The sequence below is a fragment of the Sabethes cyaneus genome, chromosome 1, assembly GCF_943734655.1.
Source record: "Sabethes cyaneus chromosome 1, idSabCyanKW18_F2, whole genome shotgun sequence".
NCBI lineage: Eukaryota > Metazoa > Arthropoda > Insecta > Diptera > Culicidae > Sabethes > Sabethes cyaneus.
In genome coordinates this window covers 42,700,929-42,718,900 of record NC_071353.1, presented here as the reverse complement: position 1 = coordinate 42,718,900, position 17,972 = coordinate 42,700,929, and the positions used below count along the sequence as shown (strand labels likewise).

General features: G+C 40.5%; 1 protein-coding gene across 1 annotated transcript in view; it reads right to left on the bottom strand.

The window, feature by feature from the left end:
- Nucleotides 1–17,972, bottom strand: part of LOC128745614 (uncharacterized) — a 289,476-nt gene that overhangs the window by 109,839 nt on the left and 161,665 nt on the right. Inside the window, exon 4 of the mRNA XM_053842691.1 lies at nucleotides 10,252–10,838. Within this exon, the coding sequence (XP_053698666.1) occupies nucleotides 10,252–10,838 (587 nt within the window). The remainder of the gene's footprint in view (nucleotides 1–10,251; nucleotides 10,839–17,972) is intronic.

Here is a 17,972-nt window from a genome sequence, read left to right as displayed (position 1 = left end):
ACACCTTTTGTTCAAATACGGCAAGTGCACTGTATTGCGTGAACAAAGTTACTGTTTCCAGTACGTAGAGAACTACCGGTCTTATTGGCGTTTTGTACATCATGTGCAGCGGCGTATGCTCCTTGATCGAAGTGTCTTGCGGAGGGAAAAGCAGGCTTGACTTCCATCTTGAATACGTCGTTGAATCTCCTTACTCGAATTATTATCGGCGGTGACCAGAGATATATGAACTAATCAACCACTCCAAGTTCATCAGCGGCAATAGTTATGGTCCGTGGAAGGCGAACGTTGTTTTCTATGGAGCCTCTTCCTACCATATATTTGATTTTTGATGCATTGGTAACCCAATCTACCTTTTTGTTTTCAGTCTGGCGTAGATTGCCGCCATCGCTGCAAGGTTTCTAGTAATGATGTGCGAAGGCTAGGAGTTGGTTACTCTTGCTGAAGATCGTTCCTCTCGTTTCAATGCCTGCTCACTGGATCACACCTGCAACAGCGATGTTGAGGAATATACAGGACAGTCTATCTCCCTGCTGTAACCCGCTGCGCGATTCAAAAGGACTCGAGAGTGCACCAAAACATGCACGTAGCACATCATTCGCTCTAGTGTAGCTTTATGCAGCCGTGTCAGGTTGTCCGAATAATCGTTCTCGTGCATCTGCTGTAGGTGTTCGCGATCGACTGTATCGCATGCTGTAGATCTCCACGAAAATATGACGCATGGGTACGTTGTACTCTCGACATTTCTGGAGAATTTGTTAATGAGGGAAAATTTGATCCGTAGTAGCACGGACCCCCATAAATCCCGCTTGATACTGCCGTATGAATTCTCTTGCTATTGGGGATAGTCGACGTAACAAGATCTGGGAGAACACCTTGTAGGCGCCGTTGCCCAGCGTGATGCAGCGGTAATTACAGTAATCGAGCTGATCGCCCATTTTACAGATGGGACAAACCACACCTTCCTTTGGTAGTTTGTCATCCTCCCAAATCCTAGAAATTATCCAGTGAAGTGACGATGCTAGTGATTCTTTACCATTTTTCGTAGTGTTCTGCCAAGAGTCGGTCTTTTCCAGCGGGTCTATTATTCTTCAGCTGACCGATTTCTAGACGGATCTCTTCGAGATCGGGGGCCGGCACGCTATTATCGTTTGTAGGCACTCCTAGGTCATCTTCCGTTTCGTCTCCTTCTGTTATATCGCCGTTGAGATACCTCTCGAAGAACTGCTCCACTTGTCGACCACCTCGCGTTAGTTTGTGATCATGTTTCTCTCCTCATCCCTATACATCGGTTTTGGTTTACGCTAGTTCCTAGACAAAATTCGGGATTACAACTATCAGATCTTTTATCTTTTTATGGACTGTAAGCCGGCCTAGCCTGTCAGACTATGACCCAGCTTAAATTGAAATCACGTATTAAATTTCATACGCTAGGACTTAATGGGTTAAGGCGGCGTAAGATTCAGTCAAACGAAATTAGCTGTGGCAGATAATGCTAAAAAATAGTTTTCCGATGACTCTAAGTAAGCTGTGCCTGACGAAGCTGGATGGGTCTAAATTATGCGTCAGAATAGCGGATGAGCAAACTTGGAAAGGAGCGGGACTAACATTACGAAATCTCACATGGCTCTTGGTTTTGTGGATGACGTCGATATCATCGGAATCAACCGTAAAGTAGACCTTTTAAATAGGAAGCAGCAAGATTGGGACTTATCAATAACCTTGCCAAAACAATGTACTTGGACAAGGAATGTGGGAAGTGGAAGAATTCATATGCCTTGGTATACTCGTGACATGTGACCGCGATGTGAACCTTGAAGTAAAACAACGAATCGCAGCCCCAAATCGGATTTTCCACGTATCACGGAGCCAGCTGAAGTTCCGTAGTTTACAAATTCGCGGTTTACAGAATACCTTGGCCCCGTTACGGACATGAATCATGGACGCTGAAGAAAGCTGATCGATGAGTCCTTGGCGTTCACGAACGTAAAATTTTGCGATCAATACTTAGTGGCAAAAAATACAAGATAGAGTGTGGCGCAGACGCATGAATTCCGAGCTCTACCAAGTATACAAATATGCTGATATAATGAAGGTAGTACAATCACAGAGAACAGATTAACAGGCTCGAAGGAAGTAATCGATTTTTTGTGTGTAAAATCTGTCGGTAGCGCCCTCCAGAAATAGTTTGCCAAACGCATCAAAAAATATCCATGTACCTTTATCAACATTTCTTTGTGCTGGAGTTACATAGCAGCGATGGCAGCGACATCAAGATTTATTTTGCCACTTACTGCTCGAGGGGTGCTCTATTGAAGGATTACTCGTAGATTACATAAAAACCTTTTACACACTTTTTGTCAATTACCTGGTACACTCAAGTCTTTTTTTACACGGTTTGTTTTTCTCGATTACTCAAGAACGAAGCAACTTAGAGACAATTTACAAAATGCGTGCCGAATGTCGGGCCTCTCCCAAATGTATTGAGAAATACATGAATGGTCTCTAAGTTGCCCCGTTCTTAATATTCGAAAAAACAAACCGTGTAAAAAAAGTACTTGAGTGTAGTCTGTTCTCTGTGGTACAATGTGACAGGCTACAGTAGGCTGGGTACGTGGCCAGAATGCCCGATGAAAGAGTAGTCAAAACTGTTTTCAGCAGAAAATTAGGAAAAGAGCGTCCAGTCCGGTGCTGTTGACGACGATGCACACTCAGCAGGTGTTCAAGGAGATTGGGCCCGATAGTACAGGAGGACCATAATTTGTTCGGCGCAGGATTGGTAACGGACTATCGCCACTAAAGCAAGCTAATGACACGTGCAAGTTTTACGAGAAGTTGAACTAATCTCGTATAGGTTACACACCAAAACCTGCGATGTGCTAGGACGGTCGATGAAGGCCATTTGATAACAAACGAGCACGAAGTGACCAACATGGAGAAGCACTTCTTCGATGAGCATCTCAATCTGGCGAAAAATCGGACAGCTGAAAACTAATAGAGCTGCCGAAAAGGACCGACTCCCGCGAAAATCTATAGAAATGGTAAGAAACCACTGGTATCTGGTAATGAATTGGCCTTGGATAATTTCCAGAATTTGGGAGGAGGAAAAACTACTGAGGGAATGAATGGAAAATGTGTTTTGAACCAACTTCAAAAACGGCGGTTGCTGTTATTATCGCGGAATTAGATTGACCAACGCGCAACGTCGAAGACCAATGCGCGGATTTCAAGGTAGCATACGATACAGTCTAGCGCACAGAGTTATGGGTATGGCACATAATGCACGGTTCCAAATAAATAGACGTGGCACATCAAACCTTTCTTGAATCGAATGATGTATTACGCGCTTGTGATGGACTATCTTGTATGTTATTTAACAAGCAACAATGTAAGTTTTATTGTGCTCTTATTGGAGTTTTCATGGCCAATTTTGGTCATAAAAGCCATTATAAGAGTGTAATAAAACTCAAATTGTTAGTTGAGTAGTTAGCTTTGAGGTACGATGCTGGTCCAACAAGCCAGTCGTCGTATGTTCGAATCTAGCTTAGGCGGTGTTTGCTAGGTAGAGTCAGTAGGATCGTTACATTGGCCCCGTAATTTTCCTGTACTCTAACAGCCGGCTGCGAAGTCTGTCGATAAAGAAGGGTAATGTCTAATGACGGTTTAAGCCCAAGCATTTGCTTTATTTTTGGGGATCGCTGGTAACCGCGCACAACTCTGTACTAGGGAGATCCAGCGACACATTCAAGCTGGAAATTGGGCCAACTTTGCCATTGGCAAAACGCTACGATCAAGAAGCATACACTACCGTTTGAAACCGACAATGTATAAAACCCTTATTAGATTGATAGTTGATTATGGACTTGGAACAGTGACACTGCTTATGAAAGATATACGCGTCCGTGCCGTATCCGAGCGAAAGGTGCTGCGGACAATATTTGGTGGAGTAGGTAGAGACTGAAAGCGGACAGTGGCGAAGGCGTAGAAATCACGAGCTACAGGCACTGCTTGAAGAGATTCCCATCTTACATCTGGAAAATCTGAAAGTCGATAGATTGCGGTGGGCCGGGTACAAAGTAAGAATGCCGGACGCCAGTGCGATGAAAACGGATCTCTTCAACTACTCCACCACCAGAAACAGAAGGACCTAACGTACGAGACTGCTTGACCAGGTCGAAATCGACCCAGCTAGCATTTTTACATGTATTAAAAAGTTAAAAATCAGCATTACGTACATATATACATGCTAATAAATCGTATTTGATGCGGCAAAACTGACATATTCGTACTATTTTGGAGGCGATATACGTGATGAGGAAGAAATACACGCGTTTCATCGCGATTAAGCCCGGCTCACTCCCTACTGCTATACGATTCTATGCCGAATATCGTATGTATGTCAATTACTGTCATTATATACGACTAAAAATCAAGTTGGGCGCACTTTATTCACCATTAGTTACGATTCCGATTTTATTAACCCATTAAGCCCCACACTTTTCCCAGCAGGGATAGAAAGTTGAAACTTTCAGAAAAATTTTCTTTTAGGTCAACTAAGAAAAAGCCGCTGACATGTATTTTTAATTTTGACCCTGTGTCCCGCAACGCTACGTTGCGAAAACGCAACGCTGGGCATTAAGGGTATACCGTTTTTGCATACCTTCATTATTATGCATATAATAATGCTTCATACTTTTTTTACCGTGAAATCAAATTTAGGATTTTTTTGTGATTTTGAGTATTAATAAAGATTAAATGAACGAAATGTAATACTCTAATTACATGTTATGTTTTATGATAGATATCGAAACATTTGGTTTGGAGACCATCTTTGCACTAGACGCATAGTATGCAGTTTGAATGCTAAATGCATGTCATCGCAGATGATTAAATGCCTACCAACGCGGTCCTGAAAGGTTGTAACATTAAATTTGGGTCCATGAAACTGTCGTTGCCATTACTCAATTCCTCCAGATATTCCGGAGGCAAAGGTACTTTAACAATTGTATTACGCTCTTATCCCAACGGCTTCTCCATCAGCCATCAGTGTTTGAAGCTGCGAATTCTATGTTATGTAAACTTTTATAATGTTTCCGGGATATTTGAAATAAGCGAAAGATAAGATTTACATTCATTTGTTTATTAAAAAGCAACGACATCAAATCAAACACCGCAGCGAACGAACGAAAACAAACGTTCCCGTTGCAAATTTTGAATATCGTTACTTCCTAGCGTTGCGTTTTCGCAACGCAACACTTCAAACCTATCCTAAAATTACAAAAATAATCAAAATTATGAAACAAAGTTTTTTTTGGAAAGCAACCGATTCTTACTAACACTGATTGATAGGTCAGGCGTTAATAAATGTAAAATCGAGTTTTATGAGCATTTTTCCTTAACTATCTGAAAAATAGCAAAACCTGTTGTTTTGTCACAGCTGTAATTATGTTACATGTAACAACCAGAGATGCCAGAAGTGAAGACATGTCTTCATTTTGAAGACATTTTTGTTACAAAAAAGTGAAATGTCTTCACTTGAAGACATGTGAAGACATGTCTTCACCATGCAGTTTAAATGGGCGGAAAGCCGAAAGAAGACAAATGAAGACATTTTTCCTTGGTTCGTGAAGACTTTTCAAAAAATCACCTGGCATCTCACCTGGCATCCCTGGTAACAACTGACCTTTGAGCAAAAACAGGTCGATTAGATTTCTTCAATCTTTCTTTGTTGCTCAGGGTTCAAGTTGATATCTTCAACCGGGCCTTCTCTAGAAACGAATGAAAGTGCGTTGCGTTTTCGCAACGCTGGGAGGAAATGGGTTAACAGATATTTACGATAATTTTTGTACTTTAATATACGAGTTGGTGCTGGGTGTCCAAGCAACACAACTTGTTATAGATTAGTTCTTTATTCTCTATTACCAGAAAAGCGCAAAAAATTGAAGTCTAATGAAACAGCAATTGAAAGAAGTATGTATCAGGTTATTTCATACCATTTTAAAACGTTATTCTAGCATAAGCTACAACTTGTTCTTCCCAGTAGTTTAAATTTAGTAATGGAGACACTTCGTGTTGACATGTTGACAAAAACAAACATTATACATTTGATATGAGCTGTCAAATAAATTCCTGTTATCACAAAACATCTCAAAACCTTACTAATAACGACACATGTTTTCAAAGTACGTTTATAGTACTCTTAAACGACTACTTTCCATGAAGATTACACTCAAGTCGCTTTTTACCCGAAGGGTACGTCCCGCGTAATTCAAAACCGCGCAAATTCTGAAAATCGCGTAGAAAAACCGCGTTAATTCCGAAATTCGCGTAAAAAACCACGTAAATTCCAAAATTCGCGTAAAAAAACCAAAATTTCGCGTAAAAAAAATGTGGATTTCAAAACTACGCGAAAAAATAGACGAAAAAGGTACATAAAGTTTGAAAATCTTGGTTTTATAGGAGCAGCGTTTTATTCCGACGAGGTTGTTCCACTTCGCATTGGAATGCTTATGTATTCGATCGTTTTTCGGCCACTTCCCGTGGTCGGGTCATTACAAAATTAGTATCAAAATAAACGGAAAAGACTGCAGAATCAAAATATGAAATAAAAAATTTAAAATATTGTTTGTAAGTTTTATTTCGTTTTATTAAAAATTTGTAAAATTAAAAATTGTTATATTTATATAGTATCTGAGGATGGCCGAATAAAAATATGAGTAGGCCGAAACGTAATTAAAGGAGTTTGAGTATTTCACCGAAAAGTGCCAATTCCAAAGAAGTACTTAAATACGACTAGCTCGTAGACAAGCTTTGACAGTGCTTTTGTCGAAATGAATGGATGGAAAGAAGGTACGATACTGGCCTAACAAGCCAATCGCTGCTATGTTTTTGTTTTCGAATGAACTGGGTACAGGAACATGTTTGTGGCCTTTGCAATTTTAAAAGCAACTTACGAGTGTTACGAGTGTAATATCGCTTAGAAAAACATGTATCGAACATAACATATACACTCGTAGAACAGCTTTCATCATAACAAAAATATTTGGATAGTCTGCAAGACCTAATTGCTTTTCCTATCGATATCTCCCATCCATTTGGATCGGTCGATGGTCAAACCAATAGACAAACTTATTTCGGCCAGCCCCTCGAGGCATTAGGCAATCACATTTAATAACATGTTTCTAAAAAATCATCAATCTACTATAAAGCCTTTTAAGTTTTTCCCTAACCTTGCAGTACAGCAGAAGCTCGCTCTAGGCAATGAGTATAAGAAACGACAAATGAAAAACAAGCTCCAGTGCAGCAAAGCACAGAGGGAATGCCGGTTGCAATTCACTCGAACCCGCCTCCCATTATGGTCGGATACGCCCGGGCAATACAATTTGGAAAATGAAAAACTACGATAACTGTTCAGTAATGTCGTAACGTAGAGAAGAACTTTTATTATGAGACAAATTCAGCCCAAACACAAGCATCAAATTAAAATGCTTTTGAACCATCGTTGTTCATCAGATTCCGAAATCTGTAAAAAAAACAAATCGTTGAATTTCCATTTCATTCGCCATTCTATGAAAAAAGTACAAAATCTGTTCTCATCTTTGGTCAGTGTGATTACATGTTTCAAATGATACGTTCGCCATACTGGAAGGATGCCATTTCGTCGAAGCCCCTTATCCCATTCATGGCAATGGATTACACTCATTGGAATGTAAATACTTGAACATTTTTGCTATGCATAGCAAGCAGTTGCATGGCGGGAATCTTTTCCTCTTATTCACCTCACCTGAATGCCGTCGGTATCAGCTTTTGTAGCTCTGGGACCCGGAATGCCAACTAAAACCACTGACCTCGCCTTATTTTCCTCGGATCGGTTGCTGCCTTGAATGATGCAATCCGAAAGAGTAAAGTGAGTTGACACAATGCAACGGTAGAACGGAAATGGGATGCAATGTATGCTACTACCTTTATTTACCTATGATGGTTGAGGCACTTGAACCGAGAGGGAAAGTTGAAAGGCTTGCTTGCAAAACCTGCAGTTTGTTTTGTACTATTTGTACTGAGCTGAGGTCATTCAAAGTGATGGACCAATGATGAATTTTATTCAATCCATTTCGATTAACAGGGTAAATGCATTGACTGCTTGCGTGTACAGTGGTAATGTCTTTTTGCTTGGCTATTGTAATCGTAATGTGACAATTCTACTGCATAAACATTGGTTATAAAACCTACTGAAATTCTGATGATTCTTTACTATTTTCTCGCCACGGTTGGATCGATTTGTAGATTCTAATTAATAAAGTTTCGCTCACGCTATGGAGACGAATGGTTTGTTGTTTTTAACTGCAACCAAATGCACATATTTGGCAAGAAAAAACTATAAATATCCATTTTCTTGTCTGAAGTATCCATTTCGTTGCAAATAAATACAAAACTCCATGCGTCTAAATTGCATTGTCGAAATTTATTAATTTCTTTCAAAACAGTAATGATGATTATAAATAGGTACACAAGATTTGAACAAATAACTATAGTATTATTAAGTAGATCAAGAGTAATTTTTCATTTACTTTCTTTGATTTGCACAAAACTCATAGAGGCCAGAAAACTAATTTGAGTATCAACAGGAAGAAGGTACGAGCGAAAACTTAAACTAGCCAAGAAAAGAGAAAAGCAATTTGTTTGACAATTTAGGAGAACACATTTTGCCCGTAAAGTTTGCAGGAAATTTACGAGCTATTTAAAACTTTCTCCGATTTGAATGCCAATCGAGGAACTGAAACTCTCCCTGAAGACACCTGGTTACAGATCTCAAGAAGCTGCAGCGCGTTGTAGAGTGAAAAAAAAACAAAATAAAAATATCCCGGAAAAGCCGAAACCGGTTTGATACACTACAAACTGGTGAGTTCCGACAGAAGAGTAAATTCGCTCTCCGCTTCATTTTTTCACCGATTACACCGGAAGAAACTTTCGTCTCCTTTTCACCTGCAGCAAGCCTCAAATTATGTACAAACAAACCTGAAAAATAAAATAACTGTTCGCAAGTACCGCCGCACCTGGAAGTATATCCAGCGCACAGGCTGGCGTAACAAGAGCGCTCGGTGCAAACGGAATTCCCGATCGACACATCGTTCGCTTCACCGCAGTTTCTCCTTACACAAGCAGCATTTTGGCAACACGAGAGAAGCGGAATTTATGTTACGAAAGATGAAAATTTGAAAAGTTGGTATTTTTGCAAGCCCGTTTTGCTCGGTATCCAGCGTTGTCCAGGGTAAGCTTTCTGTTGAACTTTTGTAGTCAACCTTTCCATTTCCGTTTCATGGCTAGAGGTAAGGAAAAAAACCTTTTCCTTTCAATGTCAGCTGCCATTTGGCACAGTCACACCACCCGAAGTATCACAGGCAGGAAGATAAACGAGTATCGGAGACAAAAAAACAAGAAGTTACAAATATTTGTGATTAGCTGGATTCCACAGAGTCAAGATCTAATCGGCTGGCACTGGAAAGATTCGCTTGTGAATGCTGTTTCATTATAAAAGTGACAAACGGAATAACTCTAGACAAAACGGAATTTCACTCCAAAATAGTTGATGTTTTATTTCAGCAATATAGTTCATAGTGTTCTGCTTGCATAAAACAACACTAATAAAGTCGAATGCATTTTTCACCAACAAGTAGTGCCAGCGGCCAATAGCGGCAAGTGCTCAATGATACTGACAGCCAGCTTTTCAAAATCAGCGTTTGCTAAAAAATGGTCTGGAATGCCAGAAAAGAAAGCACAAGGAGCTTGTTTTTTCACTTCAGCCATTTGTGCCGCAGGAATGACCAAAAGTGGTTGGAGAAAAATGACAGATTACTAGCGAATTATGTCTTGCTGGTTGCCACAATTTTATCTTTAAAAATCGCTAATGACAGGCTGGACAGTGCACAGTCACAGACTAACAGACGTAGTTTTGGAAAAATGGGTTTCAAGATTGAGAGCTCTGTCGTACGTACGTACGGTTTTTTGCTAAATAAATGTATCACGAACTAATTTATTTATTTAATTAATATTTACAATGTTTTCGAGAGGTGTAGCAACAAAACATAGTATTTATATTCATGTTTAAAGTATACTTGTGCAGGTATAAGATTAGGTCTTGTTGTTTGCTTTTGCTCCAAAGAGATTGCAAAAAAAAAAATTACGCTACTGTTTATTTGCAGCAGAATTGAAAAGAAAATATCTTGCGTCATTAATAATTTATATTGAACTTACCTCTTCCGGAAGCCATCGTTTCCTCCGCTTGAAGTCACTCTTGCGATTACTTCTTTTCAACCGGACGAGACTATTGTCCTCTCCTGCGTTGCTTTTCCCACTACTCTCCTCTGACCAGCTGCTTCTCGGCTGTCCCGCACTTTGCCTACTTAGCCTATCACTATTACTACTAGTATCATCAGACTTTTGATTCAATTGATTCTGAGCAGCAGAATGGTTTTCCTTTTCAGTCTGCCTCCAACCGTCCACTTCGCTCTGGCCTTTCTCTGCGACACTAATATCACCACGTTGTTTGCTGCCACCTTCACTATTACCGCTAAAATTACGACTATTTCCGCTACTTTCATTACTACTACTGCTCCCACGGTCACCGCTGCTGGCCTGCAGCGGATGGTGACCGTGGTGGTGATCCTGCCGGATCCTGACGTCACTGAGTTTATAAATCACAGTATGGATGCCTTGCCGCTCCAGTTCCGGCCCGTACCGGGCGGCAGGCTCGATATAGTATTGCTCTAGGTTCGTGACAATCGTGCCGTCGAACAAATTATCCCGAGTTAGCACTCCGTGCACGTGGGACTGCTCATCACCTGAGGAGGAAAAACGAAGAAAAATGTGTTATCAATTCTATGGAACCAAAGTTTTAAAAACAATGTTAGTGTGGTTAAAGTTTATAACGTTGTATAGGGTAGAAGACCTATTTTCAGTCTATTAAGCGATTACTTCTATTTTTTCAGCCTAATTAAGTACTAATGGAGAAAAATGTGGTTTTAGTGTTCATTTAATAAAAACAAAATAGCAAATTAGGGTACGTTGCTGCTTCGTCGTAATTGCCTATTCCCGTCCTATCCAACACAAATTGTTAAAAATATCAACATTTTTATGACACACAATGCAAAACTAGTTATTTTCTAATATGTATTTTACTTTGTTGTCTATCATACGCGATCAATCAAAGTAAGCTGAGATCTGCTTAAATGCTTTTTATCATTAAAGAAGTCCTACCAGCCAAATTTCCTACATTTTTTCGTGCGACGAAGAAGAAAATGTCGACTAAACGTTTTAATTTCCGTCATTCATAAATGAAAATAACTCACCCAAGGCAAACTTGCCTGACTTGCAGAAATTTTGCAGAATAACTTTTGTCATGCCGTCCTACACAAATTCAGGCGCGTTAGTTTCGTAAACATTGTTGTGATTTTTAATGTTCGCACGATGAAAAATTTTGATTGACGGATTTCATAACGGTACGACGAATTTAAGAATAAAGTCAGTTGCGCAATTTCAATAATATGCTTTAATAATCGCTTTTCAGTGATTTCAAAGTACACGGATCGAAAGGGAAGTGTGTTTTAAGTCCCAAACAGAATGTTGCGTCAACGCATCCGTTAGCGTCAATTTGACAGTAAACCCATGGGAAAATTGTTGACGCAGCATTCAGTTTGGCCCTTTAGTCTAATCAGCACAAGAATTTTTGGAGTATTCATTAAATCCTTCCAACAAATGATAAAAATTAGAATGGCTTTACTTACTACGACGCGAATTAGGAATAAACCCTACTTACATTCTATTCTATTAAGCAAATATTTATATATCGGCAAAGTATTTAGGTAGTGAAAGAAAGGGAATGTAGGCTGAATTTTAAAGTAGGCTGACCATATCCTCCCGTACCCTAGAACGTTTATAACGAAGCAGTTTGCTGGCGCACTGGGATAACATGATAACTACTAGCATCATCGGATGCCGGAGGAATTTAATCAAAAAGAAAAATCACCATTTCACTTTCGTGCGATGAAGCAGACTGGCTCATCACTACGAAAAGGTTCGATAATGAATATACCAACATTATTTAAAATGTCTTCATTGTCCAGTGCTACCGTTGCCCAAGGCGATCATTATTTATGAAAGCACCGATAAAGATTTAACATGATAAAATCCGGAGTTTCAGACACCAAAGTTATCAATGAGCGATAAAAATGATAACACAAAAATAGCAAGAGTGTCGCTATCTTTTGTACAGAAAGCAAAGACGTTTGAGAAATTTTAAGGCACAACTACTGGACCGTAACTTGGAGCACCTGTAAAAAACCGGGAGACAAAGAAAAACTCAAGGAAGCTCTACGAGAATTTGCTGACGATAAAGGATTGCGCCATTTTGGATAATGAAATGATCTACGAGGCTATTCTCGGACAAACCCTTGGAAAGGAACTTAGATCGGTAGAGTTGGTGAATTTTCGTTATCTCTTGTCGGTCTATACTATCACAAGCGGTTTTGAAGTCAATGAATAGACGATGCGTGAAGACGCGGAATTCGCAGCACTTTTAAAGGATCTACCCCAAGAGAAATATTCGGTCCATTATATACAGATCTTCCACAATCTGATAACCAACCCTGTCGGGACTCAGAGTGTCGCATGACGGTAGGGGAAGCGAATAATTTCTTCAGAAGGCGTTTTGAGCTCCGGCAAAGTCCTGGTAGGGATCGACACAAGCAGCAATTTAAGTTTTATTACGTTCCTCTGCTAGCTCACATGATCAATTTAATAAAATCGCTAATAAAACTATGAGCTCCACTAGCACCTTCTGATGACCGAAATAAAAGCTCCTTCTGACCAAGAGGCCCACTGATCAAAAGGTGTTTAAAACGTCTTATAGAGTCAGACCATAACCTCAAGTATCTTTATAGCAAGTTACTTTATATCAAGTAGTTAATCAATCTAGCTAATCGTTAAGAAAACTTTCGTTGAAATGCCTTTATGTCACCGCAATAATCGGAAGAGAGAGACACCAAAGAGAATCTCTCAGTGTTACTTAGCTCCTTCCGAAAAGTTACGCGAGAATTGTTGTTTGGCGACCAAAAAATTCTCGAAAACGGCAATATGGCCACGAATCAAAAATGTTTTTGGCGTTGAACTCTAATATTCTTCATAATAGCAGCAATAAACCTGTTTGGTCAGAGTGCTACCATATTAATAGCACTATTAACTAACAGATTTATTGTGGTTTGACAAGCAACCGCAATAAGATCAACTTTGATTGGTACGCCATATTGTGTTGCTACGCCCCACTTACAGTAAGTTTATAAGAGATAATTGCGCCGCGCCACGATAAAATCCGAGGTAATGATACATACCGCAATAAAACCCTTATAAAATTCAATTAAAACCTAGCGGCTTTAGAATTGTAACTTGGGTGGAATTTAAAATAGCAGTTTTATGTTGTTCCTTGGAGCGAAACAATCGCAAAGATTTAGGCGACGAAAATGGAGTTTAGACTGGAAATTTGGAGCATGGAACGGTCGGTTTTTGAAATTCCTATAACGAGCTGGATGCAGCCCCTCTTGAGGCATAGGGAGTACCGTTAAAACAGTCATCAACGTGGAGAACGTTTTTGGCCGAGTGGATTCGAATTGACACAACGAATGGACGATAACGCGGAGTCAGACTTTGAATGAGAAGAATCCAGCGCTACGCAGAGCCATCCGTCAGAATGTGGGATAGTATAAAGAGAAACGGAGATAGCAAACTCAATTCTTTCAGGAGAAGAAACTCCATCAGAAGAAGAAGGAGAGTGATGAACTCTTGCCGTGTCATCGTTGTCAGCAGCATAGAGCGGAGGTGCTGTTTCAAACAGTAGTTTCGATTCAACTTAGGACACTCGTTGCTAATTTCCCAGTCGCCTCAGAAGTCGCAGATTCCTTTCGACTTGATTAAGCCATCTTGTTCCTCCTCCTTGGCTCCATATTGGTCCTCCTGTTCCTGGTACCGGTGGGGTTGTTGAAGAGAACTGTTCGTACTGTCGTTCGGCATCCTTACGACATGTCCGGCCCACCGTAGCCTACCGACTTTCGCCAGATGTACGATGGCAATCACTCCAAACAGTGCCTGTAGCTCGTGATTCATACTCCTCTGCCACTCTCCGCTTTTAGTTTGTACTCCGCCATATATTGTCCGCGTATGCTTCTTGATCATAGCGTTTCGCAAAGCAGTGCCGATATCCTTGAATACGCCGCTGGATCTCTTTACTAGTTGTTGTTTGCGATCACCAGCGATCCCAAATACACCAACTCGTCTACAACTTCTAATTCGTCGCCGTCAAAAGTTAACGTCCGTGAAAGACACGCATTTCTTTTGAGCCTCTTTCTTTCATGTATTTGGTCTTCGACCAAATACATTATTTTTAGCCCAATTCTCCTAGACTCCGTTTGTAGTCTGGCGTAGATTGCCTCCGCCGTCGCAAAGTTCCAAAGTCAAGAGCGATGTAGAACAGCATGCAGGATAAGCCGCCACCTTGTCTCAACCCTCGCGTCTCAAAGCGACCCGAGAATGTCCCTGATATGCGCACGAAGCACATCACTCGATCAAATCTAGCTCGGATCAATCGCGTCAGTTTACCCGTGGTGGAAAACCGTGTTCGTGCATTATCTGCCACAGCTGATCTCGATCTACTGTATCGTATGCTGCTTTGAAATTAAAAAAGATGTGATGCGTGGCCACGTTGTTCTCCCGCCATTTCTGTAAGACGGATGGTAAAAATTTGGTCCGTAGCTGCACGAGCTCCCATGAATCCCGCCTAACGTTAACAGCTGGAAGTCCATGACTATCGATGACATGATTTTAGTACGTCGAGGCGGCGTTTAAAAGCGTTATGCCACGATAGTTACAGCAATGGAGCCGTTTTGTAGATTGGACCAATCACTGCTTACATCCATTCCTGCGGTAGCTTCTCCTCCACCCAAATCTGGAACATAATCCATTGCTAAGCCATTGCCAGCGTTTCTCGGCTGTTTTTGCCGGCAGGCAATCCTTACCAGCGGCTATGTTGGTCTCGTTTGTGATTAGCTTCCCTCCCTCGTCCCTACCCATTTCAGGCTTCGTTGTGTAGCCCTTACGAGTTTGGTTCAGCTTCTCGTAAAACGTGCCTTTAGCCTTTAGAATTGTTACTCGAATTCTTTACGATCTCTGTCCTCCTTTTGGCACTTTTTGTTTCTCGAGATCGTATTCAAACTGGTTCCTTGCAGGTCGGTATTAACCAAGGACTCCCTAGTGGCAATGCTCTGATAATTTTTCCAATTTTTTTTCTGTCTACCGCTTGTTGGTCATAACAATTTGTATACTACGGGGTCTGGCGACCAGGGCCTCTCTGATGGCAGAGCGTCTTCTGCCCCAACCGTCTTCGAGGTTTAAAGGTAGTGCTTCATCCATTATTCGCGTGTAATTAACGCAGATTGCAGGTTATCTTGCTGCTTGATGTTCAACCGAGGAGGACGGCTTTGAAGTGTGTGGTATACGGTTGGCAGTTTTAAGCGCACATATAATGCTACTAGGTAATGATCAGAGTCAATATCCGTATCCCGTAGGGAACTGGTTCATTATACGTTGATCAGGTAGCTTTGTGGATATCTTTGCGTGGGAGAAAGATGCTTCAGATCACCAGGGCTTGAGATGCTGCGAAGTTTACACATTGCTGGCCGCTATCGTTCGTGTCGGTGTACAGGTTATGGGGTCCAATCACCAGTCTATACATTTCTTCCCTACCGACCTGGGCATTCACCTCCTAGATGACGATCTTTGGTCGCCTTCCAATCTTTCACGTGATCCTGCATTCTGCCCAGCACTACATGGATACTTGCAGCTATCATGATGATGACTCGAAATATTTGAAAAGGCTGGTGTAAACAATCAGCGCTTTAAAGGATGCAAAGGGAGATGTAATGAGCGACGTTGATTCGGAAGTAAATGCTATGCAGTGCCGAGATGTTCACTCATTGGATAGACTGAATGAGGTAAATAAGTAAATAAAAGTGAAGTTGTATTTGATTGCTGTCGAAAAACAACATAGAAAATCAAGCGTCGTTTTTCGGGCTTAAATAAAAATCGTGGTAGATGCTTTCGCAGAATCATACCTTACTCCGTTTGTCATTCCATTTCACTGGAACTTGCAGCTATCATGATGATGACATAACATCATTTCTGAAAATAAATATTACATGTTGTAGGGATTTTGAATTAAAATTGCACGACCAGTCGAAATGACTACTAGTAATTACTCTAGTAATTAATAGCTATAAATATTGAGAGACTGAAATAAGTATTCATAGCAGCTTTGCTTAATTGTATTTTAGATTCATGTCTATTTCATCACCGTTTAGTATCCATCCAGTCATTTCTTGTTTTTTTATTTGTCTACTGGAGCCCTTTTCTCTCATCGGTTTGAACAATACATCGACGTTCCTTGGAACGGCAGAACGTAATTCTAAGCATTCAAGTGATTGTACTACCGCAAAAAACTCGCGACTGGAACGTCAACAAGTCGCGCCTTCCTGTGTGTTCAGCGAGATAAGCCGCTTATCGCAATGCGATCGCTTTCGCAAGGATGAATGAACAAGGACGCTCGAAATCAGGTCAATCATCGTTTCCACCCGTTGTGGCCGCGCGCGTGGACAAGGCTTCTGTTTTTCTGTTGTTGGAAGCTATAGTGCTGAGTGGTTGGTATTATTCCTTTAAGTCCCTTCGCTAACCAATTCCAGTGAGTGAGAATGCGAACCAAAATAGACATTTGCTGTGAAGCCTTTGAACAGATTTTATTTTCATAAATGGTTACTTTGTGGTTTAGTTCAAATTGCAAACACTCGGTGTATACGCGAATTTTCCTTGCCGTTATGTCATACATTATGTCATTCATAGAATTGAATGGAGATTTTTTTATTATAGAAATACAACCAGTTTACATTGAATAAGTAGTAACAACAGGATGCGTTATAACTTTTTATTTTATTTTTTCCATTAAGAACACAATGTTAGGATTAACAACATTCGAAAAAAGGCATTGCAGCGGATATCCTTTATTTCCAGCAATTTAATACAACTTTAAATATTTAATTTTGAGCAAAATAATTTATTTTTGGAACATTTTTTATACTGGATAATTGCATCGGCACCTCTGTCGATGCTTTGTGAATGCATGAGTATGACGAGCTGAGCCACGTCGTCGCGGCGTGGGATGCTTCTGTTGCTGGCGAAATTGACAGCGTGCTCTAAATGGGCGATCAATTAACGTTGTCGTGCTACCGGGTTTCCAGTCGTCTCACTTTTTTCGCGGTTCACGTATTTCATTATGTTCTATTAAAATTATTCATATGCCATCGGAGAACGACACAATGCCAGTCACGTGCTATGTTGCCAGTTATGGGATCCTCTGACATTCGTTTGTTGCGTTGATTCCCCGTTTGCGTCACATTCAAATACCCTCCAAAGGAAGCTTCGCTCAGTTTCACAGTGCAGAACGAAATTGATTCGGTCGCTGGAAATGGTTATAAGTTACTGATTCCATTGCGCAACTGGATATGTGTGACATTCTGACATTTCCGAGATTGTTTTTCTGATTGCTGCTTTTTTTGATTCTGTACAAATAACTTTTTTCATAACGCGATCTAATTGAAATTGATTAAATGTTTACTTATAGGAAATATTCAACTAGTTGCTGTGTTTTTTTATTAAAGGGAATTTCTTCTTTGTGATTAAATCCCCCAATGGCTGTGTTATATCCATAACACGCCAATTCGTATCATCAAAACCAAAATGAAGCCATCAAGCTCAAGGCCATCAGAGAGAACTGATGATTGACATTTTCCTTTCCCGGAAGCAAGCGGATTGCCATTCATCGGTAAGACTCAAATCAATCACAGCGGTAACGGAAGTCGGATTAGTAAACATTCACAGAT